The following is a 27902-nucleotide window of genomic DNA, read 5'->3' on the forward strand; positions in this document are numbered from 1 at the left end:
GGGTCATGAATGGGGTAGAAGGTGGAAGAATGTGGTTCTGGCGCTCGTCCACAAGGTGGCAGCAACGAGACCCCAAAACGCAGCCGTAAATTGCGAGTACTGCGCAGGTCCAAGATGGCGGCGGTACAGGTAGACCTGTGCTGCCTGGAGACTTTCCCGACTCACCTGAGTCCACTAGATGCTTTAGTTCTTGAGTCTCACCTGGATTCGGTCTTCCAGAATGGCTCTGACCCTCCGACCATCCTCTTCACCCCTCAGCGGACTCAGAGCTCTCGGAGGCCCGCTGGCATTTTACTGCGCGTTCATCCGACCACCGAGGAGGAGACGGCAAGCTGCAGAGAAGGGAACTCCGCGGGAGTGGAGACCGGGAAACGTGTCAGACTGTTCTCCAGCCGCTTCTTCGTGCGACACCACGGGCTCCAGCGGCTTGGCACTACAGGGACCGTGCGGGCTTTAGAGCCTGTCAGCCTGGACAGAGTGGTGCTTGGAGCCCGGAGCAGGCAGAGCCTCCGCTGGGCTGGAGCTCAGCCGTTCACCACCGGGTTGCTGGAGCTTTGTCGCCCAGGACAGTGGCTTCTGGCCCGGCAAGGAGAGCCGCTCATGCTGCCCCGATTCCCGCAGCTGGGAGAGGAGCCTGGACAGGTGAGACCGTCCGGGTCACTCATGCAACATACCCGAGTGAATGATCTGTTGCAGCTGCGTCATTGCGAATAGAGAACATTTTTCCCGAGAATCTCCAGAGGAAGAGGATGCTGCCTGGGACATTCTATAATTTGTAGTTATTGCTTAACACCAAAAATCAATCTGCTGGAAACAAACTGGATGAATGTTGAAAGCAGCTACATGTCAGGAAAGGGGTGTTTGTGGAAAAAAGATTTTAAACTTTATTTTAAAAAATATGTAATTTCAGCTGCTGGACCTGTCCGTGATGTCATGTTGCCATGGTTATTATGGAATCATTCACGTTAACTCGTTTTAAATAGCAGAACAAAGACCACGCCCACTCAAAATGGCACCGCATAAATGGTGGAAGTTTATAAATCGCAGGGATGCTCTGTGTGCCCCAACACGCCGTGTGCCAACAAGCTGAGTTTTGGCAAAGTTGTGTGCGAAGCAAAAAAAAAAAACCTCAAACTTTAAGATTGTTGTAAATTGTCCCCAACAAAACGTGGTATTGCCCATCTGAAACGTTTGCTCCATGATAAAAGTAGTCCTGACAGCGCCACCATCAGGTCGTTGTGGGTCGAAATGTTGACAGCAAGTGAATAAATCCATCATGGCTGCTAGTTTGTTTTTGTCTTGTTGATGACAGGTGTCGGACCTGCTGGTGCTGGCGTGCAGTCCGGTGTCTCAGGGACGGATCACTGCTGACACCTCACTGGTTCTGACCGACTGCAGTGACTGGTCTTGCTTGCCGAGCGCCGTCCCGCCCTTCAGGCCAACACGATTGTGCGCGTCAGACTTCGCCCATTACGCCAACAGCCTCTGTGGAGGGCGGTCCCTCCTGGACAGCAGGAGGCTGCTGGGGTCGGGGTTCTCTGGCGTGCTGCAGGCGCTGGAGTGCAGGGTAGACGTCTGCGTGTCTGACATCCGGCGATTGCTCGGATGTGTGCAGGGCGGCGACGCCATTGATGTGGACAGTTGTGTGTTTATGAGCAAACAACTACTGGTCAAGCTGGGGCTGTTCAACCATGAGTGGGTGAAGCTGTCGAGGCCGGGAGGAGCCAGCAGGGGCAGCAGAGAGCGGCTGGCCTCTGTGACAGTGATCGATTCAGCCAGCACCACCGAAGAAGTCATGCTGACAGACAGCGCCGCATTCATTTCTGAGACACTCTGGTTCAACCTGACGGGAGGGGACGAGACGGGTGTGAGCAGCTGCTCCCTGAGGGTCAAGGTAGACACACACACACACACACACACACACACACACAGTCTGGTTGTCTTCAGCGCTGTGCCGGTGTGTCTCAGAGGTGGCCGCGGGGTCGTCTGGAGTCTGGCAGCCCGGGTCGATCCGACAGTTATTGCCGCTCAGCTTCTCCATCCTTTGCCGGCGAGCTTCACATCCAGCCGGTGGCGTCCCCCTTGAACGACAACCTCTGTTGCTGTGACAACCTGCTGGCGGAACACTTTGGCACCCCCAGGTCAGTCCGACGCTCTGGCGTCACGTCATACGTCAGCACGTGAAAAATGTGTTCATCGTTCAGACAGGAAACACGTGTTGACAAAAACATTCAGGTATTTTCAGGCTCTGGTCAGGTTGGTGACCGGTGCTGTGACCATCTCAGGACATTGTACGCGATCACTATTAGTCTTGTCACCATGGCAACACGGCTTGGTACTACAGTACCTTGTGTAGCTTTTGGTATGACAGGATGAATGATGCCATGCTATCGCATAGGGAGCAACAAGGGTGTTGGAACTCTCTCACTGCTAGTGACGCTGTCCGCCCCGCGGGTTCTTTCCAGAGGAATGCCAGTTTTGCCTGTCGCTGTGTGCGCGCGTACAATTTGGCATTGACAGGCAGTGAAAATGTCACCGGTGTGTGAGGAGCCTGATCAGCCCCGTTTGGTGTGCATGCAGGCTGGTGCTGGAGGGGGACATCCTGACGGTTCCAGCCTGGAACCATCCGGACCTGCTGGAGAACAACGGCGAGAGAGCACACAGGTACCGGTCCTCTCTCATGTCTTTGTTCTCTCGCTCATAAATGTTAAGCCTGATGTGAAAGTGGGCGGAGCCAGTGTGGCGTCACATGAGCTGACAGAGAACCATAAAATTTGAAATGAATTTCACCAAAAAAAAAAAAAAAAAACAGGTTCCAGGTTGTGATCACAGTGCCGGCTCTCTGCTGCAGAGTTTGATCGGGATGTAACAGTCACATGATTGTGAACTCAAATTCCCTTCCACCTGATGAGTCCGTGTGACCTTTGACCTCTGTCAGGTGTCCAGTGCTGTTCTTCAAAGTGCAGAAGGTTTGTCGCGCTGAAGAGAGAGAAGAAGAACAAGGAGGAGTTGGTGCACACCTGGCTGACACCCGGCACACCTCCCTCTACATGGTGAACTTTGACCTTTAACCTCACTTCGGATGTGACCTCTCATCTAGGATAGGACTGCTCACCTCAGGGTGTGGCATAGGATGTGAGCTCTGACCTTGGGGTTTGGTGTAGGACATGACCTCTGACCTCATATAGGATAGCGACCTCTGACCTGACCTCATCGAGGGTGTGACGGCTGACCTCAGGTGTTGCTGTGCAGGATGTGACCTCTGACTCGGTGGTTTGTCTTCTCAGGGGGCGCCCACCAACAGCCTGGTCCCCTCCTGCTCCGTGGACACGGCGTTGCTGTGGAGCAGCTCGTCTCCGCCGGGCCTCGATAAGACGGTGGAGCTCCTCAGCAGCGTCATCCTCCCTCACCTGCGCCACAGGTACCTCACCTGTCATGGGTCTGAACAGCGTTTTCTCTTGATGCAGGCGTGAGGCGACACGTGGTCATTTGTTCTGTGTCATCGCAGCAACGCTCTCTCGGGTTGCACCATCCTCCTCCATGGTCCTGCAGGAAGTGGGAAAATGACGGCGGTCGGTGCAGCAAGCCGCAGACTCCACCTCCACCTGCTGAAGGTGCGATATGCTGTCATGGTGATCTCAGTGTTTCCCTTTGATGCTTTAAAGCGTAAAGAAAAGTTCCTACTCTTACTGACAACATTAGTGACAGTGAGTTTTGGTGATGCTCACGAGGGTGACGACGAGAGTGTTGATGAAGCGAACAACCGTCATGTTACCGTTTGTGTCCTTTTGTTGTCACCTGTGTGCAGGTGGACTGTGTGAGCGTGTGCGCTGACACACCTGCAGCCTCTGAGGTCAAGATGGCGTCGCTGTTTCAGCGCGCCGGCGCCATGCGTCCTTGCCTTCTCCTGCTTAGGAACCTGCATCTGCTGCTGCGGCCTCGGGGGGGCAACGATGAAGACGGCAGGGTCCAAGCTGCGCTCAGCCAGCTGCTCAGCGACGTCCCCGACAGGTGGCTGACTGCTACTGCGTCTTCTCCAATGATTTTGCTTCCAGGCCTGATGTGAAGTGGTGGTTTGGTGCAGGTTGTTTACGAGCTAAAGATGAAAATAAATGCAAGTTCCCTCTGGCACAGGAAAGTGTTTTTGCGTGCCCTTAAAATGTTGAACTCGGCGACAGTGTGACGCTCAATGTTGCTGACTACGCAGTGCAGACGGTGCCGGTGCATTTTAAAAGCTAGTGGGGATAAAGGTCGTTGATGAGCCCTGCCCAGGTCAGGGGCATGTTGACATGCTGTGTTTGTGTCCAGAGTGGCGGTGGTGGCAACAGTCCGCAGACCTCAGGAGCTCTCTGCAGGAGTCATGGCTGCATTTGTCCACCAGATGGCGGTAGAGAGCCCCTCTGAGGAGCAGCGTCTCGCCATGCTGGTAGGCTTGGCCCGAGATGTCCATCTGGGGAGGGACGTCAACCTGGAGAGACTCGCCAAACTCACCGCAGTATGTAGCTGCGTCAAGTTAATCCTGACCAGTCAGACCAGTGCTCTCTGTCAACTGGTCACCTGTTTGTGAACAGATGAACTGTGACACTTTGATTTGAACTAGAAATAAAGTAACTGGAACACCTGTGGTTTGGTACGATGTGACTGGAAGTGTTGAAATTAAAAAGTAGTGAAAATGTGGTTTAATGTAACTGAGGGTGTGTGTGTGTGTGTGTGTGTGTCGTCCTCAGGGGTGTGTGTTGGGCGACCTGAGCGCTCTGCTGGTTCAGGCAGGCAGAGCGGCCCGCAGGAGGCTGATCAACACCTGGTGAGACTCCAAAGAACGCGATATGATCGCCTGGATTGGAATTTTAGGTTGTTTGGCTAATAAAAAATTGTCCTGTGCGTGAAGCCGTGGTCGCCAGGAGGAGGACCTGTGCTCCAGTGGCGTGACCATCCTGAACCAGGACTTCACCTCAGCTCTGCAGACCCTGCAGGACGCCCAGTCAGCGGCCATCGGAGCTCCCAAGGTGATTCATGCAACGTGCCCAAGAAGAGCCAGATGTTTCTGCCAGATGTTAGCGTGAAGATCGCAAAAGATGTTTACTGGATGCTTAAAAATGTAATATTTAGCATGCTGCATAGATGAGGAAGTCATCATCTCCATGACTTCCCTTGACCTCAAGCTAACAGGATGCAAAAGTTCATGAGATGCTTTGTTCATCTTCGCCAATGAACCCCATGTAGCGTAGCGTAGGTACAAAGGTACAACGTGTACATGCAGTGGTTAGCCGTTCCAAGCTAACGTTAGCCTATGAAGGAACCACACTACAGCCACGTGACTTCAGTGTCACCACAACTCAGCGTCATGCTTCTTCTGTGTTCACCCTGATGACCTTTAATGTGCTGGGCGGTTGAGGACTCATTCCTGCTCTATTTTCCAAACGTGACAGTTGTAGAAGTCGATGACCTCTGTCGCCTCCTAGTGGCTGTACAGAACCAGTTCTCCCTTGTGTTTTTACCAGATCCCTGATGTGCACTGGGAGGATGTTGGTGGTCTTCAGCAGGCAAAGAAGGAGGTCCTGGACACTGTTCAGCTTCCTCTGCAGCGACCAGAGCTGCTGTCCCTGGGTCTGAACCGGACCGGAGTCCTGCTATATGGACCTCCGGGCACCGGCAAAACCCTGCTTGCCAAGGCTGTGGCCACCGAGTGCTCCATGACCTTCCTCAGGTATTGGTCGTTATCATTAATTATTGTTTGATTGACCTTTAACAGAAAATGTTGTGACGATCGTCTTCTCTCTCTGGTCAGCGTGAAAGGACCCGAGCTCCTGAACATGTACGTGGGTCAGAGTGAGGAGAACATCCGAGAAGGTCCGTCACTGATAGTTTTGTCATTTCAACGTACCGAGATCACACCAGTGACCTGGAATGCTGTGACATCATGGATCAATCATGGAAAGGAAACAAATTTATAACCATCAAAAACATTTGTCCGACATCCTCCCATAATCCTCCCCTAATTTGGAATGTTAGTGTTGGTTTCCTCAGCAGAACCTGACGGGGGGGAAAAAAAAAGCAAAACTAAACAAAAGGTTTAAAAATCAAGAAATTTGAAGGTTCTCACCTTTTTGACATCTGGAACATCTGTTAGTTGACGTTGCTTCTTTGTCCACATGTTCAACACATCTGTGTGACTGGCATGAACAGGAACAGGTTTCAGGAACCATTAGAAATATTGTTTTATCAGTTTTAAAGTGCTCAAACGTTCATTTCACCGGTGTGTCGCGTTCAGTGTTCTCCAGAGCACGCTCAGCAGCTCCCTGTGTCATCTTCTTCGATGAGCTGGACTCTCTGGCTCCCAGCAGGGGGCGCAGCGGCGACTCCGGAGGGGTGATGGACAGGTGGGTGTGCAGCGGCGTTCCTGCTACTTCCTGCTTGCCAGTGCCTGGCCCGGTCAGATCAGTAAAGTTGGATTGAATCTCCTGCAGGGTGGTGTCTCAGCTGCTGGCGGAGCTGGATACGCTGCACTTGTCTAGCGCCGTGTTTGTGATCGGCGCCACCAACCGTCCAGACCTGCTGGACCAGTCGCTGCTTCGGCCCGGCAGGTCAGAACTCGCACAAGCACTCATCCTGGAAACACATCTGATGACAGAAATGTGGGGTCTTTATTATGAATTTAAATGTCGCTATGTTGTGACCGTCAGCACGAGTGAGTCTCCCTGTCGTCCTCAGGTTTGATAAGCTGGTCTATGTCGGGGTCAACGAGGATCGAGGCTCCCAGCTCCAGGTTCTTCAGGCCATCCTCCGAAAGTAAGACCAGCTCCCCCTGCAGGTGGAACAATGCAGTACATTGACATTTATTCTGAGGATCAACTCGACGGACTGAATGGTTGACATCTTTGTGTGGTATCTGACAACAAACCTAAACAGAAACTCTCTGGGCTCCGATAGGAAGTATTTTTCCCTTCAAAGACCTGGAACTATTTTCTGGACCTGATGCTCACATTTGCTGGCTCGCAGGAGTCCTCCTTAGAAGTCAAGTCTCAGCGGGGTTTGTTTGAAGTCACCATTCTACATTTGTTTTCTCTGAGAATTAATGAATCCACTAGAATTTAAATACAAAAACAGTTTGATCTCCATCAAGGAGACGCTGCGAGGGAACAATGATGAGGGAACGTTACCAGGAGACAGATTTGGTCACCAGAGGAAGGCGGAAAACAGCTCCACAAAATTGTTAATTAAAAAAAACAGAAGGGAATTCACGGAAACAACTAATAATTTGGGATGAAAGATGAGAACGAGGGAGTGGGGTAAAAAATGGTGAAGCAATGAAGATAGGAGACCGTGGTTACCGTCCCAGCATACTCTCCATAAAGGAGGACCGTAAATGAAGAATCTGGACTTTAGCGCCGCGCATGCTGGGCACAGGTTTTTCTAGCTTAGTGAGATCGATGAACTGTGGTCATGAGGTGCATTCCATCTTTGTGCTATCAACCTTTTGGCAGCAGTGAGGCCTACCAGAAATCAGCACTGGTGATTCAAAGAAAGATCTAGACCAGTAAAGTCATTCAGCAACAAGATAATTGGGGAGGAGGGGGCGGTGCGCCCGAGTACTCCAGACATCCTATTGGAAACCACATTCCAAAAGTCTCTCGCACCTGGGCAGTCCCAAACCATGGGGCTTGGGGTTCCTGCTGTTTCCGAGGGACAGAGCTGGCAGTTGGGAGATGGGAGTGAAGATAAAATGAATCCTCTGATGGTTGGGATGACGAGACGCTGGGTCGATGTCACACTGGGGTCCAGTCACTTGTAGACGGTGAAACACATCGTGGCTCCGGCGAGTAGAGGATTTTTTTTTTTTTTTTGGAAACACTGGCAGTCAGGACATGTAAACAATTTACTGTCGTGAATGAATGAACCAGGTCGTGTTTCTGACTCGTGATCAGGTTGTGTTACTCAAATTAAATGAGTCTCAACTTGCAGGTTCCAGTTGGACCCAGCAGTGAATCTGCAGCAGCTGCTGGAACGATGCCCCTCCCACATGACTGGCGCCGACCTCTACGCTCTCTGCTCGGACGCCATGACGGAGGCCGTCAAGAGGAAGATCTCTCTCATCGACAATGGTAGGAAAACAAGGAGCGAGCTTACGTGCTTTACTGCGCTGGACGACTATACATCCTCCGTCAGACCTCGGCCATGATGATGGCGAGTTCGAGCGCTCATGACATGGCGCAGACAGAAAAGTGTGTGTGTGTGTGTGTGTGTGTGTTTTTTATTGTGGCTGGTGTTCAGAGCTAGCTCGTCTGGTCACTCGGCTGTTGGCTTCTTCTCCATGTAGTGTTTTCCTCGCGAGTGGTCTCAGTCACACTTGATGGTATGAGCGCTTGGATAAAATCTAATGATCCTGACACTGATCCTTGAGGTACCCCACTGGTTCTTCCCCCTCTTAGTCACTGATGAAGGCAAACACTCACCGGGTCACGCTGGACACTCAGCCAACATGGAAAGATAAAGTTTTCTTAGGTCAACTGGCAGGTCAGGAACGTGTCCCGGAGGTTTAGGCTTCTGCACTTCAGCCTTTTGCCTCACCGTCTCTCTGTCACCCGTCAGGTCTGGATTCAGAGGACTCCCCCGTCCACCTCACACCTGAGGATTTCTCCACGGCGTTGGAACATTTCACGCCTTCTGTCTCTCAGCAGGAGCTGCTGCGATATAAAGACATTCAACAGAAACTAACAGCCGAGTAGAAACAGAACCTACAGGTCCAGGCTTCACTGTCCAGTTTGAAAAAAAAAAATAAAAATGCTGTTGTAAAATTTTGTAAAGCACTAAAATAGAAGTGTAAAGTTAATGTATAAAATCTAAAGTCAAATCTAATTCCTAATAAATACAGCAGGTGCTCATGAAAATGTTTTTTTGTTTTTCTTAAAGGAAGTGCAGGTATCTTAAGGTGCAAACGCCATCATTCTTTTCCCCAAAGGAACCTCAGGCTGCTGCACGTCAACAGCACAACCTTAGCGAAACCTACTGAAGGTCCCACCTGGAGTCCGCAGAGGTCCGCACCCTCCTGCCAACAATCCATAAACGCCCGCAATCCTCTGCACCGGTAATGTTGGAGGTAATGACACAAGAGGAAGGTGGGGCGATGTCGATGCAGCCCGGCTCTAGAGACGTCTGGGAGGGGTCACTAGGACGGAGCTGTCAATCCGGAGATTAAATCCTTGTGTCCAGATCATTTTTCTGACATCCGGGATTTCATGGGACGTTTGTTGCCACATTAATGTGAAGGCGCCTCTGTGGACCCCCCCGCTCGGGTCGTGATGGGCAGAGCTCTCGAGGATAGTTCAACATGGAAGGTCACTACCTGCATCGACGCCTCACAAGGTGTCACGTTAGAGTGAAAGCATCTTTCAAAGACTGCTCGCTACGATGGCATTCACAGTAAAATGCTTGTGGCGTTTGCAAGGAAATAGAGCTACCTAGCTAGCTAGTCCCCTCCCAAACACCCAACCATGGAGTTATGACATGCAGTGTTCATTGCTCTGTTTAGAAAAGTACATTTTCTGCACAAATTAACATTCCTCTGGAATTCCGTCCACCGTTTGTTTTTTTTCTGTGAGCTGCTGCACAGATTTATGGAGGGCACCTCAGCGACCTGACTGCTCTGGACTCGGTGGACAGGAAGCGGAAGCTGAATCAGTTTCAAGCCTCGCGGCCACGTTAGACACCCTCCTGAGACAGAACTTCACCTGGTTAGAAGACACCCGCAGTCACATGACCAGACACATGGCCTCGTTAGCTCGTTGAGGGAGAAGTCCCTGATGACAGAAGGTATTAACTTTGAACATCAAAGTAAGACTCAAAGTCTCAGCATAAAGGAAAAAAAGTGCTTCCATTTTATTTAATAATTTCTTTCCTCCATGTTCAAATAAATCAAACTAGCTTCTAATCACACCATTACATCCCAGTTCAGTCAAATATTTACAGTGATCCAGTATCAGGTGTAGGGATACGTCTCCTCGACCAAAGAGAGTCAGATCTTGTTGACCTGCCGAAGTGCTTCGGCGGCATCGCTACTGTGGTGACAGGCGCTGGACTCCCGTTCATCCAGCCAGAAAAACAAACGCTCTTTTTCAAAAGGCTCGTGAAGGAATCTTCTCAGTATCATCAGTTAGCGTTAGCGAGCTCCAAACATAAAGCAACTCCGTCCAGACACGCGAGTCGCTGTCTTGGCGACGAATACGAACAGAACCAACAGGACAAAAATGAACCACTTAGTTCCAAAACTTATTCTACCTACTTAATGAAAAATAAAATAAACATGAAATTTGACTTAAAGTGAGAAGATCCAGTCTGCTGATGTGATGTCATAGCTGGCTTCCTATCCTGCAACCTAATTTTGGGCTCATTTCTCTTTTTCGACAGTCGAGAAGTCGCCGGGTTTCTCCCGTGTTCAGACCAACGGTGACGCAAAGGCTTTACATACAAAGTCTGTGAGAACGATTGAATGTGGTGCAAAGAGAAATCCGTGTGACGCGAAACCGTCTCACGGCAGAGATTCTCCCAGCGCCACTGACCAATTTGTACTGAGCACAAACCGATTGGAGCTGGTCTGATAATCAGAACTCCATTCAGAGAAACGCCGTTTTTGAAAGTTATCTTGCTGTCATGGCGACAGAGGTGACAAATCCCGGATTGATCATTTGCACAAATCGCCACCGTGATGTCGGCATTTCGGCACCATCTTGACCCGCTTTTTGTGAATGAGTCACAGTAAAATCAAAAGTTAGGAGCAGCTGAGAGAACGTCACGGCCGAGGAACCTGCTCCTCTGCTCCAGAGGAGGAAGACCGGTGTTCGCGTTGATCCTGCTTGTAATGCAGAGTGAAAATCCACTTTGGGTTTGGTCTGAACACACCACGAATCCTGACACCACAAACTTCGCTGAGTTTTGTTTATATTTGTATTTGTATTGGCAGGTCATGTGACGCTTGTGAGTAAATGAAGTTGTTGTTTTTTTTAGGTGTGACAGAAGAGTGTGAGGCAGCAGGTGTCGTCCCGTCACTTTAATCAGCTGGTTCTTCTGACACTCAAGCACACTGAGCTAGAACCAGCTGGTTGGTTCTCTGATGTACACGCCACAGTCAGGAGGAGGGCGGGGTTAGTCTGGAGGTCTCGGTCTCTGTGCTTCATCTGTCACTCTGCTTAGTGGTTCCTGGATTTTAGTTCGTAGCTGGGGCAAAGACCCAACATGCAGGTCCGTCTCGTCTCTGGCGTCCATATCTAGCGAGCAGGTTCTTTCTGTCAGCAACTCAGGTGAAGTGGGGCATTCGGCTGCAGGTTCTGGAAGGGATGGAACATTCGAACGCGTCAGAGTTTGCCTGTTCGGTTTATTACCGGAGTTGTGAGAAAATACAAGCAGACAAAATCTACAGTCGTACTTTAGTAGCGAATGTTACTGATGAACAAGCACAAGCTGAACCCCGCTTACGTAAACCTGCACACGCACAGGAAGGCTTTCGCTCATCAGTTTTCGTGTGGTTGCCCGGGCTCTGGTTACCTAGGTAACCCTCTTTTATGCATGTTTCCCAATCTGTCCATCAAAGAAGTTTCCTTTTGAGAGCCCAGAACGCTGGTACGCCCTCCAGCGGCCATGTGAACAAGGAAGTCCGTCAAAGTCTCTAAATGAAATGTGGCAGCGTCTCAACGTTAAATGACATCCGGCCTCAGCGCTGGTTTGATCCAACACGCCACTGCACTGAAGCCCTCCATTTCGTCTAACAGGCAGGATTCAAAGCCTGATGGTTTGGAATGATGATTCCTTCTAACACTGTGAATCTCATCACAGTCAAAGTGATCACAATTCGATATTTTCCAAAAACGGTTTGATTTCGGCGGCGAGTGCCACTGGGCCACAAAGAGGAAGCGTATCAAAACTGACGGAACCTGTCGCCAACTCTTGCTCCATCAATTACACTCGCTTTAATAGTTCCGCGTTTTTCACTCCACAGCCAGAGAACAATAAAGACAGTGAAACTGAAGTGTCAAATAAAATTTAATACCAACATGGAAGTCCTGATGACGGCTGCTTCCATCGTAGATTTTACTTTGATTCAGTTTTAATAAACAGATCAAAATGATGCTGAAACAACATCGTCGCGATGGCATTTTGGGCAAAGTTCATGATTTGTCAGGTCCGTTGCCATGACGACACGCTTACAACTTGTTTGCTTCACATCACCTCCAGTCGGAGTGCCTCCATCTCTAAATGCCGATTGCGTTCTGAGAATCTCACACGGACATGAACACTTCAGCGAAAGTGAAATCTGACACTAAAAAAACGGAATCTTTGATATTAACTTTGTTGTTCACGGCCAGTTGAGCACTGGAATGTTCTGACAGAAACAGAGTGTTCACCTCCGTCTCGTGCTAAGGAAGTTAGCATTGCCTTGTTTCTGACAATAGGGGCAAACAAACAAACTTTGTGTCTCCATGCTGCCCCCTGTTGGTTTGAGTAGGAACCAGACTGGCTGACTTAAATGAACATTTTCTAGTGAATGTTGGCGGTTTATCTGCCACTGCCTCATTATCGATTTGCTGACTCGACAGCGTTGAGTGTGCGACAGGAAGTTGTCCTCATTTCTTAGCACTTCCTGTGACTCGGTGGACTTCGGGGTTCAGCATTCCTCCATGCAACATAAGCCATATTTACCGCTTACGTGGCCTTTGCTACTTTTGTGCGCTTCATCCTTTTCCTCCTCATGAGGGTCACCTGAGGCCTCTTCAACCCTGCGATCAGCAGCAGCAACCTGGGCCGCGACTTGGTGAGCCAGCTTCTCAGTAGCGTCCCCTTGGGAAACCTATGGGAACAGCAGCACCAGCGGTCAGGCACACTCATTGGTTATTACAAAAATATATACATACAATACATAAGCTTTATATACTATCAATCAAAATTTTGGAAAGTGATTTTGGTGCCGGTTGAAAACAGAATCATTGTTGTCTAACAACCAGGCAGGGGTTTGACCTGTTTTCAAGTCGCTGGCTTTCACAGGACCTCTGCAGTGACGTCACCGATAGTCACTGTTAGTCACATCAGGGCCATCGTTCGTAGCTTTGCAGCTCCAGACCCAGAAGACAAACCAGCTCCCCCCGAAACTTAGACTGCACCCATATTCTGATCTTTATGGTAAAACCGCCATATGAACTTGAATGTGTTATGGGAGTGTGCTGACCATATCTACTGTGTCTTCTCTTTGCACAAGCGGGTCCGTTAGCTCGGGCCGCTACATACAGCCGGGCCACCTGGAGAAACAGTGCCATATTACCCTGTGGGTGCTGGATGACGGCTAACTTTTAGCATATGCTTGAGTAGCAGTTTAGTCGTGGAGTTACTGTAACATGTTATTAAGCTGTAAAAGGTGACGTATCGGGCAAAATAACAAACACTAAAGCCATTAGCAACCGCGCAGTGTTGCATATTCAGCAACGTTAGGTGGCAGGATGGACGTGGGATCATCTGCTCACTCACTCACTGCCGGGTACCACAACACTCGTCTACAAAAAGTTCTGAAGACGTTTCAAACCAGTGGTAAATTATTGTCTAATCGAAAATACAACTGCATGAAATCTGTAAAAACTGTTGTCAGTCGAAGTCCAGAAGAGCAGAAGCAAATCATTTTTGCAGAAAGAAAGAAGTCGGTGGACGATGCATTAAAAAAATCTGTGGCAGCAGGCGGCTTGTCAAGCACAATCATTCAGATAAGTCCTTTTATTCCCATTATTAACATTTTCCAGGAAACTTTCAAATAATTGTCAGATTATTGTAAAAAACTGAAAAAAGCAGTCAAATTCCCTCCGCCAGTGAGGTCATGTGATCACCGACGTGTTTGTTTGCAGGATATCTCACAACCCCGGAAAATCATCGGCATTGTTTTTTGTGATCGGGAAGATTTCATTTTCGATATTTCACTGCACGCTGCGTTTCACTAAGTTTGAAATTATTTTGGTGTCAAGTTTTCAAGTTTTAGTTGCTCTTTGTGTCACGATCCCTGAACAACAGCTCCTCTTTCTGCATCCGAATCGTCTTTCAGGTTTGTCAAATAGCTAGTTGTTTTTGTTTGTTTGTTTTTACAGTGGGCTCTTCTTTTCCTGGCAGTCTTTGAACACACCATTTTCAGTAGAGTCTTAGCTAAGCTGCTGGGAAAACTTGTGTATCTCCACAGTCGCCTGATTCTGGGACGCGTTCACTGACATGGTGCTTCATTCGCTGTATGGCCCAATGAAGACGCACCCCCGCTCTTCCTCTCAGTAACTACATGATGTCAGACGATGTCGAGTTACGATGGTCGTCCAACTAAAACTGGTCTTTTGAAATACACTTAAACATGTTAGTCGGGCTAACGAGCCAGCTGCTGTGGTTGGGGACCGATTTCCTTCTGCATGTAAACGCTTCCGTCAACGCCAAACTGGCCTGGCGTTCTGCGCACGCTCCGTACGCTACGGAACTGTAGTTCTTATACTTTGATGACAGTCGTCTGTTTGACCAAATGGAGCTGTAACCATAGCAACGACGGCGACTGAACTCGCTGAGACTCGTGAGGCTCAGTGTGATTGGACCGAATCAAAACTGAGCAGTTGAGCTCAGGGCGCCACGTCCTGATTGTTCAACACATCTTTCCAGAGATGTCATGGATCCAGGTCAGAGTTTGGTACCTGTCTTAGTGTGTGTGTGTGTGTGTGTGTGTGTGGGGGGGGGGGGGGGGGGGGGGGGGGGTTAAATGTGACCTGTCACATTTTCAGTGTTGAAAATAGCGTTATATTCTTTTAGTTGCTTTCAGTCGTTTGTTGGTCTGAATTTTGCCTTTGCTACTGTCATCAAACAAGTGGCATCTGTTTCTGGGCCTGTGGCATCTGTTTCTGGACCAGTGGCATCTGTTTCTGGACCAGTGGCATCTGTTTCTGGACCAGTTAAAGGTAGAAGAACTCGTTCAACAGCCAAGTGCCTGCGAACGATGTCCTGACACCGAAACCGTGATTGTTACAGATTGCGTCTTTCGTTCGTCCTGCTTTGGCGTTTCTACGGGAGGAACCTGAGGCGACACTCATCGAACCCTCAAATATAAATGTATACATCACGAATATCATTAATCTGAAGTTTTCGGGGTTTTTTTCCTGATTGACTGATAAAAGCATTTCTGTCAACAATTGATTACAATTATACTTTGGTTCTTTGCGAATGTTTATGGTCAGGAACTGTGGGGGAAGTGGTTTTTTTCAAGCCATTTTTCCAGTCAAATTCACTGAACACAAGAAAAAAACTGCACAAAATCTTCCTCTTAAAATGAGAATAAAACGACATTCGTGGTCGGTGCGGCGCCGGCATCAGAGGTGCTGGGTGTTTAAGCGTGAAACGCAGCAGCAGCCGTTTGAGTAACGCGGCATTTCTGACGTTGTCATAACGACTTCCTCTGACAGACTTCAAGCATCGCTGCATCCCCCCCGGCCGCCACTCAAAGTGCCTCCCCCTCCCCCCATCCACACTCCTCCTCCTCAGAGCCTGGATTAGAAACAGGACAGTACCTCCACCTGCAACACTCCTCACCGAAGCACCATTGCTTTTAGCCTCCTGATGGACGCAGCCTCACTTTGCCGACTCGCGCGCTGCAGGCCTTTTTAACAGCAGCGCCCTGCAACGCAGCGACCTTTGTGTCTTTACACGAGTTGTGACCTGCTGAGCGCGATGGAAAAAAAAGGAAAAAAACAACTCTCAATTGTTTGGTGGTTCGAGCACTCTGAGACCAGCCAGAGAGAAATCTAGCAACGTGTCGACGTGGACGGGCCTCGCTGACGCCATTGTTGTGGCCGGCAGGGCTCGATGTTAAATCTAGCGAGGGGAACATTGTTTGTATAGCCCCCCCCACTACCACCCCGTCCCCCATGGCCCTTTTCATTAAGCGGGGTGATGAGCCCCCCCCCCCCCCCCCCCCCCCCGACGGCTGCTGGAGGTTTCAGAGTTCGAAGGAAGTCCAGCATCTGTGGTCTCTGACCTCCCGTCTCCTCGTCCGTCATCTTCCTCTCCTCCTCTCATCTCTCTCTCCTGTTTCTCCTCTCCTCTCTCTTTCTCCTCTTTATCTTCTCTTCTCCTCTCGTCTTTCTCCTCCCACCCCTCCTCAATGCAAAGCCTTCATGTAAACCCGGTCCTTCCGCTTTCATGCCAATCAAGCTTCCCGCCTCTTTTACTGACCGACCGCCGGCGTCCTTCGCGTTCGACGATCCGGGTGGCTTTGACATGCTCCTCGACCGTTGGGCCTCCAGCCGCTCTCTTAATATCTGAGCTGCTCAACAAACAAACCAGCAGCTCATCATCAGTGGCGGCGTCACCAACGCTTCGCTCAGCGTGAAAAGAACCATTCATCCCCGAACCTGGTAATCCAACGTTTATTTTCACAAACGCTCTCACATGAGTGATGTCAGAGAATAGAGGTACTACTAAGTTGCGACAAACCAAACCACTTGCCTTAAATTCATCAGGCGTCCACCGGGAGGCTCTGAAACCTCTAAGAAAGTTTTAAAGGTGGAACCCGGAGTCCCGGCCGGCGTTCTCCGAGCTCGCCATCACTTCAGCACACAACTTAGCAGTACTCTACCTCCACTCGCTACTCGGCACAAGCAACACAGCAGACAGCGCTCCTTACCAATTGACCCCACACATTTGTTAGGTTATGCCCCCGGCGTCCCTGCAGAGGCACATATATGATCTCGCTGCACTAGAAGGTTCAGCCAGGACGCACAAACACAATCTGCCCCGCAATAATAGGAGGCCATGAACCTGCCGGCGCTGGCGGGGGAGGGGGAGGCGGGGCTGGGGCCTTTAAAAAAGGAGGGTCCACTCAGCAGTTCTGACTGCAAACAGCAGCCGGTGATCCCAGCCAATCAGGGAGCTGCCTTCACCTGTTGCCATGACACCCAGCACTTAAAAAAACCCACATGATCACCTTCGAAGGATTTTAACTGCAGAGGTCCGACGCATGAATGTCTTAAATACAGAATGTGTGACTCCCACTTTCACGTCACAAACCAACAAACGAGCGTTCCCCTCCTCACGTTCGGGTGGTCGTAACGCCCCCAAACCGCCACGAACCAGAAAACAACAAATAATCCAGGAAGAAGCCGCCAGATGAGCAGGAAGAGAGACTACAATACTCATAAATTCATGATATCAGTTTTTATTTGTGGAGAAGCTGCCGGAAATGCGAGCGTGACGAAACCCTCGTGCCTGCAGCGCTTCTCTAGCTCGAGCTTACTGACACCAGGAAGAAGCATCATCTTTTATTCGGTCTGGATTTTTTTTTTCCTTCTTTTTGTGTTGTTGTTTCATCCTGATTAAAGATGTAGTTTCTTCATCTTCAACAATTTTTGTGAGGGCTGCCCCCTGGTGGGCGAGCGGAGTCTCGGCACGTTACGAGGAAGACACGAGTCGTGTTTGGCGTTGGGATGATGGGCTTCATTCTGGAACCGTGAAGCTGCTCCTCTGTTTCCGTTAATATTCCTCTAAAATCTCCGCGTCATCTTTGAGCTGGATGGTGCAGGCTGAGCGAACGGCGGCGTTTATTGATAGCGCCTTTATCACTGAAATCAGAGATGGCACCTAGTTGTGAGTGAGCCACACCTGGATTTCATAACCTTCTTATCAAAATCCGCCGCCACGGTTTCATTTTCTTTGAACTCTGATGAATCAAATGACCGATTTAAAAAGATTTGCGATCACACATTGATGAGTGAGTTCTTACATTTCTCTACACGTGACAAAAGACCAAATCCGGTAAATAGAAACGCACCATCAAAAGCTATTCCATCATAAATCAATCCATCGGAGTCCTTCCTGCTGAAACGTCCATAATCTTTATTAAAACCGAGTCAATAATTAACAGGACTTACATGGTCATTAATGATAGGAAGAAACCAGATCAACATGGAAACAGTCAGAAAAAACGGAAAGGTCAAAGGTCAGCCTGTTTATCCCATCCTGCAGATTAATGACCAACTGGATTCCCTCACAGTGGGAATCAGATTTATCTTTCATGAGAACATGAAGAACATACAGTTTTAAGACGATGGAAGGGAAAGAGTGGAGCATCTCGTCCATGATTTGCTGGTGAAGAAAGAAGAGAAAGGAACCTACAGCGCTCGTCGCAGCAGGCAGCTCGCGAGACGTCATTGGCCAAACAAAAAGAAGCCTTTTTTACGCTTGCAATGCTAACAATCGATGTCGTTGCATGCAGGTGGTGGCTAAATGTTCATCTTTAATAGATATTCAGAAAACATTAAACAAATCATGTTAAGGTCCCACAAAGCTTCTAGCATGCTAATGTATAGCTGATGCAGCTAAGCTAACGTTACACTTGTTGGCTAACCTCAATGCCTCAGTAGCATCCTTAGTGTTGCTAAGTGAAAGGCCTGAGGAAGTTCGATGTGGTCGATCCAGCAACCTATTGACATCGAATTGAAGCGCTTTTGTGGCGGCACAGTGGTGCAGTGGTCCCCACTGTGGCCCCCCAGCAAGAAGGTTCTGGGTTTGAGCTGGAGCACGGGTCTTTCTGTGTGAGTCTCCATGTTCTCCCTGTTCCTGCTGGGTTCTCTCTGGTACTCCAGCTTCCTCCCACAGTCCAAAGACATCAAGAGGGACCAGGTTAATCCAGACTCTAAATTGACCGTAGGTGTGACTGGGAGAGCCAATGGTTGTCTGTCTCTATGTGTTGGCCCTGCCATGGACTGGTGACCTGTCCAGGGTGAACCCCGCCTCTCACCTGAAGGCTGCTGGGATAGGCTCCACCCCCCACCCCCCTGAACATGATAAGAGGTAGAAAATGGACGGACGGACGGATGGATGAAGAGCTTTTGTTCATTCGTTGGGTTTAAAAGATGCTAACGGCACAAGTGAGCTGCTGCTGCCCGCCATGATTTTGTTACGAATACGAGAGGAATTGTGGGAGTTAAAGATTCAGTTTGTTAGGTAGTTCCTTAATGTTTAAGTTCTAAATAAACATTTGTTCAGGAGTCCCAAAGCCTGAGTCATTCTCAGTTGCTAATGAAGCCAAAGATTAAAGACTAAACTGACTCGCGGTCCGTTTAGAGCTTCCAAATGTTAGAACAAACGGATCAAGTCATGTCATCGGGAAGCACAAAAAGAAAAGCATCCATCATTTAAGAGCAACTTCCTGCGGGCAGATGTTGTGATGGTTGGCGTAGGTGTGATCGCACGGTCTGGCCTCAACGCAACGCTGCTTCCAGCAACGGCTGCTGCTCCCGCCGCTTTGGTTGAACTGCAGGTGGCTGGTAAGAGGTGAAGTTCACCGTAGGAACGTTGCAGGTATCAGCTCGCTATCAGACAAGTAGTTCAGTTGGCATTCCTGGCCTACAAAGAGAACAACCCCTGAGCTAGCTAGCTACCTAGCTAGTGGCAACCTGCATGCTGAAAATTGTGAGTTTTGAATTGAAGACTTGGATTGTGAAGTAAGGCAGGTCTGTTGTTTTATCTCAGTGAAAAGATGTAAAGATGAACAGATGAAACGATATCAGTGACGCGCCATGTGGTCAAGACTGCATCGTTGTGCTTTTCACTGCTGGCAGCTTTAATCTGAGTCTGGGGGCGGGACGATGACAGAAACATTTTATTTATTAAAGGTTATTAAAGTTCATTTCTTGCCAAATAAAATCTTGTCAACTGAAAAACAAAATTTCTTTTCTTTAGTGTCTCTCACCAGGGAGCTAAACGCTGCGCATTGGTTATCTCATCACTGTCATTTACTCAGGAACAAAGTCTACTTTATCAGTGATATCAGAGGTCAAAGGTCACAGGTCACTGGGCCGACCACAGGAACGGTTTCTGCTGAAGCTGCAGAAGACGAGAGACACTCGGGAGGTTTCTGAAAAGAGGAAAGACAGCATAAATGAGACTGAAGCTTAAAGTTTTGTCAGCTGGAGTACTCGTGCCTTATGGGGGTGGGAGAACATCAGGAGAACTTCCTAAGAACATCTGAGGAACCGTCAGTGAGTGAAGGTAAACAGCTGTTTATTTAATCTGACTTCTTCCGTTTTCCCTGCAGTCGGTATTTTTAGAACTTGATTGTTTTGATGAGTCAGTCCCCTCCACGTAGATAGAACACCAGGTTCTGCTCACTGTGGTGGCAGACGGTGCGTTCAGGGACAGCCGGCAAACTTTCACACACGCCTGAACCAGAATGTTAGTTCTGGTTTCCAGCTGAAGAACTTGGGAGAATTCCGTCCCGTCCTCGCCGTCTCCCTCACCCTGAATAAACACATTCACGTTGTCTCTGCCTGCGCTGCCGCGGGTCCTCTGGTCGTTGCCTCTGCTTGTTTGTCCTCCTGTGTTTTTCTCGCGTGACCTCCTGACTCAACTTCCTTCAAATGTCCACAAGCGTTTTCACGCTGCAAGCCACCAAATGTGCTGATTTGGACCAAATGCAGTTGGTATGAAGACAAATCGGACAGAATCAGCTGATAGAAACCCAGCCGGTTTGGAGCTTCCTAAATTCCCAAAAGTGGGCGGAATTTTTCCAGGGTCTTGTGCTTTAGGTTACCATGGTAATATGGTGAAGGCGGGGGGGAGGGGGGGGTGTTGTGGTTTTGTCACTTTCGCTTCTATGTTTTTATTTCTCCCATTCAGCCTCAGACAGGAAGTTACCGCCACATGCAGCTTTAACCATAAACATTTATTATTATTATTAATGGTAAATATTAATAAGAGCATTGATTGTAATGACCTGGCGATTGATTATATAACGTGTGTGTGTGTGTGTGTGTGTGTGTGTGTGTGTGTGTGTGTGTGTGTGTGTGTGTGTGTGTGTGTGTGTAAATTATTGATACTGTCATCCAGGTCGTCGGTTCAGGTGCTCTGGTTTTGGAGATGTGAAATTTATGAGTTTTAATTGTTAAGAAATGTAATCTGTATCTCTTTAGTTTAACACTGAATATTAATGATTTCACAGTAAAAAAAAATAAAAAAAAATCACATCCCAGCAACACGTGTGTGTTTGACCTCAGTAAATCCAAACGAGTCAGTTTGACTTGCGTTTTCGTTCTGTTTAGTCGTGACACGTCTTGGCCAAAAATAATCCACAACTGAAAAATACAGCCTGAAAAATCACTGGTGGTTTCCTGGAGCTGGGATCCTGGATGTGATGTCATTTATTTATTTTTTTTATATGTAAACAACATGTATTTCCAGATGTTTCCACCTTCAAACCGACTCTGTAGAGCGACTCCAAAATGTCTCAATGTGGATTTTGATGCCTTAAACACCGTTTGGTCTAAATGAGTACTTTAATGGGTCATTTAATTGTACAATGTACAATTGTTACACTACTTTTTACTGTCAAGTGTTTGTAAAAATACTAATAATTACTACATTTGTTGCTAGGTAACACAACTTTGTTTCTCCTCTGCAGTTCATCAGCTAATTAGCTCCCCGGTTCAAGAAAATAGCCACCATGGAGCCGAGAGACAAGTGAGTCTGAGGACTTGAACAATTCTCGGACTGCAACTCTCCATTTTAATGTCCTTTTATTTTGAAATCTCTGCCTATAGCTATATGGGGGTCTGGCTCATCTTCTTCATGCTCGGTTTGGGAACGTTGCTGCCCTGGAACTTCTTCATGACAGCGACCGTGGTATGACATCATTTCCTGTCTGTCCTGCAGCCTCACTAAGAAGCAGTAGTTACTCAGGTCTAACTGCAGGACTAGTTAGTGAGTTAGTTAGTTAGTTAGTTAGCTAGTTAATAATTGTTAGTCAGCAGCTGGTGGCCTGGGGACATGGCAGCGCCATGACTGGAAAGCTTTCATCTTTCTTGAATATTCTGCAAACACCAAACTAATCAAGCTAACGTGTCTGATGCAGCTGAGCTAACGTTTAACGTGTTTGCTAACATCAGTGTTAGCTTTCACATTATCAGGTGACTTATTCAGACGTGTTCTCACGTGTGTGAGACAGTTTGTGGCCGATTCAGTGTCCCTTACATTGACATGACAGGTGTGTCTGTGGGGACGTGTTCAACATCTTATGTGTCGTTCGGTTCTTGGTGTCTCCAGTACTTCACCAGCCGTCTCCGGGAAACCTCCAATGTGACGGTCGCAGCTGACGAGCACCGCGGCGTCTTGGAAGCCAAATTCAACAACGTGATGACACTGTGTGCCATGCTGCCGCTGCTCATCTGCACCTGCCTCAACTCCTTCCTGCTCTCGCTGTAAGGTCCCCAACATGCCGCCATCTCATCTGTGTTGGAGTATCAGTACATGAAAATCTATTGATCGATCGGTGACCAGACGTTGATGATACATCGATCTCCATCCATACACGTCCATCTACCCAGCGGTTGAACTTTATTTGTTGTATGTTTGTTGAAACACACATTCAGATCAGTTCCTCGCCACTATGAAAATCAAAACAGCCTTTCCGCCATCTTGCTAACCACTGCCCAATCACTGCAACACTGCCCCTTTAAGAGCTGTCAAAATAAGAGCTGTTGTCCTGACACCGGCACTGTCTTCCTTCTCATCTTCTTCTGGCAGGGTTTCTCAGCGGCTGCGGGTGATGGGCAGTCTGGTGGTCATCATGGTCGTCTTCATGGTGACTGCCCTCCTGGTGAAGGTCCCCATGGAGCCGCTGCCTTTCTTCTCTGTTACCATGGTGAAGATCGTCATCATCAACTGTGAGATGGTTTTAGTGTTTCAGGGTCTGTTGCAAAGTCTTCTGATAATTGATCCATTTGTTTATTCATTGATCATTTTGTTTATCTGTCGCAGCCTTCGGTGCGGTGCTACAGGGCAGTCTTTTCGGAATGGCCGGCTTGCTGCCGAATTCGTACACGACCCCCGTCATGAGTGGTCAGGGACTCGCCGGAACGTTCGCGGCCTCCGCCATGATCTGTGCCATCGCAAGTCTGATGAATATCAACCTAGACTTTTTGAAAGATTCAATCATCTGAACATTCATAAGCCCTGACCTCTATGTCCTCCTTCCTACCTTCCCTCCTTCCCTCCTTTCTTCCTTGCTTCCTTCCTTCAGGTGGCTCAGAGATTCAAGACGCTGCGTTTGGTTATTTCATCACAGCCTGTATTGTTATTTTTCTGTCCATCCTCGCCTACATCATGCTTCCTAAACTGGTATTTCACCTTCGTCTTGCACACACACACACACACACACACACACACACACACACACACACACACAGTGGAAGAGACTCAACACCCGTAAACTACAGGAAGTGTTGAAATGAGCGACAGTGTTCAGGTTTCCCTCCTCTGAACGCTTGCTGGGACTTCCTGTGAACTCTGCTCTGTGATTGGCCAGCTGGAAGTTGCTCCCTGAGCCGATCCGTCTTCGTATTTAATGAGAACTTCCTCCTGAATGTTTTCTGTTTAATTAAAAAAAAATTTATTTTTTTTTAGGAGTTTTTCAAGTTTCATCAGGATAGAAACATCAAACGGAAACGAGAGGAGGAGAACTCTGTAGAACTGATGAGCCGAGGTACAAAATAACCACATGAACAATTTGATCCATGACACCCGCCCTCAAAACTCAGGTCTTTATCTTTGACTTAAACAAGTAGTTGGTTTATTGTACTGTACTGTGCTGTACTATATTACGCTATATTTAATTGCATGAAAAGGAAGTGACATCATATCTCCACTAAAAAAAAATGGTCGTCAAAGCCAGTAGACCTTCGCTGCGCCGCCGGTGCCACGACACAGTTGGGTTTTTGACTTTGTTCTGTCTTTTTTCTTCTTCGCTCCTCATCGTGTGAAAGACAGTGCAGCTCAGGACAGACAGGACATCTCCATGATCAGGATCTTTAAGAAGGTCAGACTTCGTTCACCATGATGCTGGATTATTGACACCTTCTTGAGTTAATTCTGTCCCGGGTGGTGACCTTTGACCTCGGCCCTTCAGGTTTGGCTGTTGGCTCTCTCTGTCTGCTTCACCTTCACCGTCACCATCAGCACTTTTCCCGCCATCACCGCGGACACCAAATCCACCTCCGCTGATGGAGGCTCCTGGGGTGAGCTGATGAGCCACTTCCTGTTTGGTCATCAGTCACATGACATGTGAATGTGACTCAGTCATGTCATTTCTTTGACAGACAGGTACTTTGTCCCGGTCAGCTGTTTCCTGCTCTTTAACCTGTGCGACTGGGGTGGGCGGAGCCTGACCGCTTTCCACCAGTGGGTGAGTCCTGATCCTGTAGGTGTGTCTCAATTCAGGTGCTGCACACTTAAGCAGCTGTGGACTTTAGGGGATGTGGTCCACTAGGATCCTGATCTAGGACGGATGCAAGCTAACAAGACTTGGGTCTTGAAATGCAGATCTCTACATAGCAACTCGGAAGTTTGGTATAGTAGGGCAGCGGGCAACGAAGACCTAGGTCTAGGATGGTTATGGTCTAAGACGTGACTTGGTAGGCTGTAGTCTTTGAGGGGACTAGGATGGCTGTGGTCTAGAAGGGCTGTGGTCCACAAAGACAGCAGTCAAGGAGGGCTGTGCTCGAGCAAAGGACTAGAAAGGTTTGATCTAGTACAGGATTGAGAGGGTTTGGTCTTGGAAGACTGTGGTCTATGACAGGATTAGGAAGACTGTGGTCTATGACATGATTAGGAAGACTGTGGTCTAGGACAGGATTAGGAAGACAGGTCTAGGACTGGATTAGGAAGACTGTGGTGTAGGACAGGATTAGGAAGACTGTGGTGAAGGACAGGATTAGGAAGACTGTGGTGTAGGACAGGATTAGTAAAACTGGTCTAGGACAGGATAAGAAAGACTGTGGTGTAGGACAGGATTAGTAAAACTGGTCTAGGACAGGATTAGGAAGACTGTGGTCTTGGACAGGATTAGTAAAACTGGTCTAGGACAGGATAAGAAAGACTGTGGTGTAGGACAGGATTAGTAAAACTGGTCTAGGACAGGATTAGGAAGACTGGTGTAGGACAGGATTAGTAAAACTGGTCTAGGACAGGATAAGAAAGACTGTGGTGTAGGACAGGATTAGTAAAACTGGTCTAGGACAGGATTAGGAAGACTGTGGTGTAGGACAGGATTAGTAAAACTGGTCTAGGACAGGATAAGAAAGACTGTGGTGTAGGACAGGATTAGTAAAACTGGTCTAGGACAGGATTAGGAAGACTGTGGTTTAGGGAAGGACTGGGAATGTCAATGTGTCAAGCAGGGCTGTGGTTTACAAAGTCCACGGTGTCTGAGAGGTGTAGTCTATGAAGGATTGAAGACTGCAGTCACAGAGTGAGCTAACCTGACAGTAACCATGGCAACGACACACTCATAAGGGATGACATGTTGTCATTGGACCAGGACGAGCAGGGTCACTCAGACAGGAAGTCACATGTTCCAAACCTCCTCTCTTCCTGTGTTCTCCAGCCAGGGAAGGACAGCCTGCTGCTTCCCGCGGCCATCGCCGCTCGTCTCGTCTTCGTCCCTCTCTTCATGCTGTGCAACGTCCATCCTCGTCTCCACCTGCCCGTCTTCTTCCAGCACGACGGCTGGTTCATCGGCCTCATGGTTATGTTCGCCTTCAGCAACGGATACCTGGCCAGCCTGTGCATGTGCTACGGGCCGAGGTAGAGAACCAGACCGTTCCGTTACATCGTTGGGGAGAGAACAAGAACTTCGGCTGAGTGACGAAACGTTTGTGTGTGTTTGTTCAACAGGAAAGTTTCGTCTCACGAAACTGAAACAGCCGGCGCCGTCATGGCGTTCTTCCTCTGCCTGGGTTTAGCTCTCGGAGCAGCGCTGTCCTTCCTATTCAGAGCCCTGGTTTAACTGGAAAACCATCTGTTTGTTACTGGTGCAACTGGGAAACTACCTGTTTATTCCTGGTATAACTGGGAAAATCTAAAGTGGTGCCAAAGGAAATTTAATTCATGAAAATCCAGGTTTTGTGGACAAACAGAACAGAAATATATTTGTACGATTCAGTGTTGTATGTTTTAAACATGTCAGGATGTCATGGTCTCTTCTGTAAAAGCACCGAACTTGAACTCATACCTCAACGCTGCTGCTGATGCGTTCACGCGTCCTCTCCACCCTGATCACACCCGACCTCAGGTGCTAAGCAGGATCAGACCCGGCTGGAACTTGGATGGGAGTCAGTGGAAGAAGTCAGGAGATATCACAGGCGTCTCTCTAATTCTGATTGAAGTGTTCGGTGTTTATGATAGTTACCGTTGTTCTGCCAGGTGTCTGTTCTCTGAGTGTGACTTTGCTATTAATGTGTCGTGCTTTTATTTTGAAAGACACTTCAGGAAGCCTCGGTGGCTCTGCTGTTATTTAAATAGCGGGGATAAAAATAGAGATTGCTGGGCAGCAGAGTTAAAGTAAGTGACATGTTTCTGTCTCTGCCTTTATTTTGTCTTGTGAGCGCAATCATGTCCCAGCCCACTTTGACGTCTGTGGATTTTGAGATTTTCGGGAACGTGCAGGGTAGGTGAACGTCTTGGTGATGTCATCTGTGTTCGTATCTGTCTGTTAATAAAGATTCTCGTTAACGGCAACAGGATGGTACGGAAGCCCTGAGTGGCTGACGAGAAGAAGAGAAAAAAAAAAGTTCTATGTCTGATGAGAATTTTTTTTTTCTCCCCTTGTTGGTAAAATCTTGAATCGGACAAAAGTGTCTGAATTCTTGAATATCCTCTGGTACCTTTTGAGTTCAGTGTTTTGTTTTGTTTTTTAAGTTACGAACTCTTTACAAATGTGTTGTATTTTATTCCATGTACAGCGTGTGTGTGATAAATGTCCTCTGACTTCCAACAATGCTCTGACACACCTCTGGCCGTGGGGTTCCAACACGCCTCACCCCAACCGGCCTCTGTGCTCAGGTGTCCTCAGCTCACGTTGATGTCATCTGATTTGCTACTTGTCTGCGGTCGTATTCACGACAACCACAAGATGGCACCTCACACTAAAGCATCTGTATAAGGGCATGAACAAGTTTCAGCCAGAAGGGATGTTACAACAAACAATCAGAAAGGAAAAAATTCCTGGTCAAATGTTTGTTTGTTTGTTTGAATCCCCAATTAAACACCAAGTCTTAAACATGAAAGACAAACAAAGTCAAAGAATTCTGACAGGGAAACTTTTTTTTTTTTTAGATCATAAAGAAAATGAGCTGGACTCCCAGGCTCCTCGGAGCCTCCGTACTTCTACCAACTGTGAAACTGTAAAGCGGATTCACTGAATGTGAATCGTAGTTCTGAAATGTTTCTCGGATTCACAGGAGCTCCTTCTTGTTGTTTTTACTTTTAGTTGATAACCGCTTTCATGCATTTAATTATTATCTTGATGAATGTCTGATAAAGTTGTGTCAGTTAAATAAAACAAAAGGGGGGGGGGGGGGCGTCATGAGACTTTGTTGCAGTTGTGGCTGCATTTTTACCCTGAACAATGTGACTGATTGAGTGACTGATCGATTAATTGGTTGATTGATTGATGTGTCTGTTGTGTTTCCAGGTGTTTGCTTCAGAATGGTGAGCTTCAACAACAACAACAAAAAAACAATGAGCTCAACTCACCCCCTCAACAACCTCATGCGACAGGAAGCGCGTGCGGATTTTTATGGACTCGCACATCGTTTACGTAGAGACGCTTTAGAACTTTGCTTATGGTTCTGATTGTGGGAGATCATGTTCATTTCAGTTTTGACCGAATTCATGATGATGTAATCTGTTTGTCAGTACACAGAAGACGAGGGGCGGAGCCTGGGACTGAGCGGTTGGGTGAAGAACACCAGACAAGGCACGGTGATCGGTCAAATCCAGGGACCATCAGATAAAATCCGTGAGATGTGAGTCTGAATGGACCGAGAAATCCCAGAAATTCATTCAGCCAATCAGTGTCC

The 27902-nt window shown here is 48.2% G+C and overlaps 3 protein-coding genes across 6 annotated transcripts in view; all 3 read left to right on the top strand.

The window, feature by feature from the left end:
* On the top strand, nucleotides 1-9097 carry pex6 (peroxisomal biogenesis factor 6). Of its 3 annotated transcripts, none has more exons than XM_086212156.1 (19): nucleotides 1-642; nucleotides 1313-1894; nucleotides 1969-2141; nucleotides 2581-2664; nucleotides 2939-3053; nucleotides 3288-3421; nucleotides 3509-3614; nucleotides 3809-4011; nucleotides 4309-4495; nucleotides 4728-4804; nucleotides 4889-5006; nucleotides 5502-5707; nucleotides 5789-5850; nucleotides 6272-6380; nucleotides 6468-6584; nucleotides 6712-6789; nucleotides 7963-8102; nucleotides 8590-8741; nucleotides 8960-9097. In XM_086212156.1, exons 1-18 carry the CDS (start codon nucleotides 115-117, stop codon nucleotides 8724-8726), a joined length of 3156 nt encoding a protein of 1051 aa, XP_086068282.1. In that variant the 5' UTR covers nucleotides 1-114; the 3' UTR covers nucleotides 8727-8741; nucleotides 8960-9097. The 3 variants fall into 3 exon arrangements, with proteins under 3 accessions (XP_086068282.1, XP_086068281.1, XP_086068280.1); XM_086212155.1 differs by having other exon boundaries at nucleotides 8911-9054; XM_086212154.1 differs by lacking the exon at nucleotides 8960-9097 and having other exon boundaries at nucleotides 8590-8875.
* LOC147257919 (equilibrative nucleoside transporter 1-like) lies at nucleotides 8985-27388 on the top strand. 2 transcript variants are annotated; one of them, XM_086212159.1, is made up of 13 exons: nucleotides 8985-9097; nucleotides 21449-21507; nucleotides 21588-21669; nucleotides 22090-22244; nucleotides 22570-22709; nucleotides 22804-22938; nucleotides 23066-23163; nucleotides 23449-23527; nucleotides 23808-23860; nucleotides 23951-24059; nucleotides 24141-24226; nucleotides 25427-25626; nucleotides 25717-27388. In XM_086212159.1, exons 2-13 carry the CDS (start codon nucleotides 21491-21493, stop codon nucleotides 25826-25828), a joined length of 1266 nt encoding a protein of 421 aa, XP_086068285.1. In that variant the 5' UTR covers nucleotides 8985-9097; nucleotides 21449-21490; the 3' UTR covers nucleotides 25829-27388. The 2 variants fall into 2 exon arrangements, with proteins under 2 accessions (XP_086068285.1, XP_086068284.1); XM_086212158.1 differs by lacking the exon at nucleotides 8985-9097 and adding an exon at nucleotides 19835-20040.
* The window catches only part of LOC147257920 (acylphosphatase-2-like), a gene marked incomplete at its 5' end in the record, with an annotated part of 1947 nt that continues 509 nt past the window's right edge, over nucleotides 26465-27902 (top strand). Inside the window, 2 exons of the mRNA XM_086210336.1 lie at nucleotides 26465-26488; nucleotides 27739-27848. Of these exons, the coding sequence (XP_086066462.1) occupies nucleotides 26465-26488; nucleotides 27739-27848 (134 nt within the window). The remainder of the gene's footprint in view (nucleotides 26489-27738; nucleotides 27849-27902) is intronic.

This window comes from Aulostomus chinensis, chromosome 8 (genome assembly GCF_037954235.1).
Source record: "Aulostomus chinensis isolate RoL2024-O1b breed Wild chromosome 8, RoL_Achi_v1.0, whole genome shotgun sequence".
Lineage (NCBI taxonomy): Eukaryota > Metazoa > Chordata > Actinopteri > Syngnathiformes > Aulostomidae > Aulostomus > Aulostomus chinensis.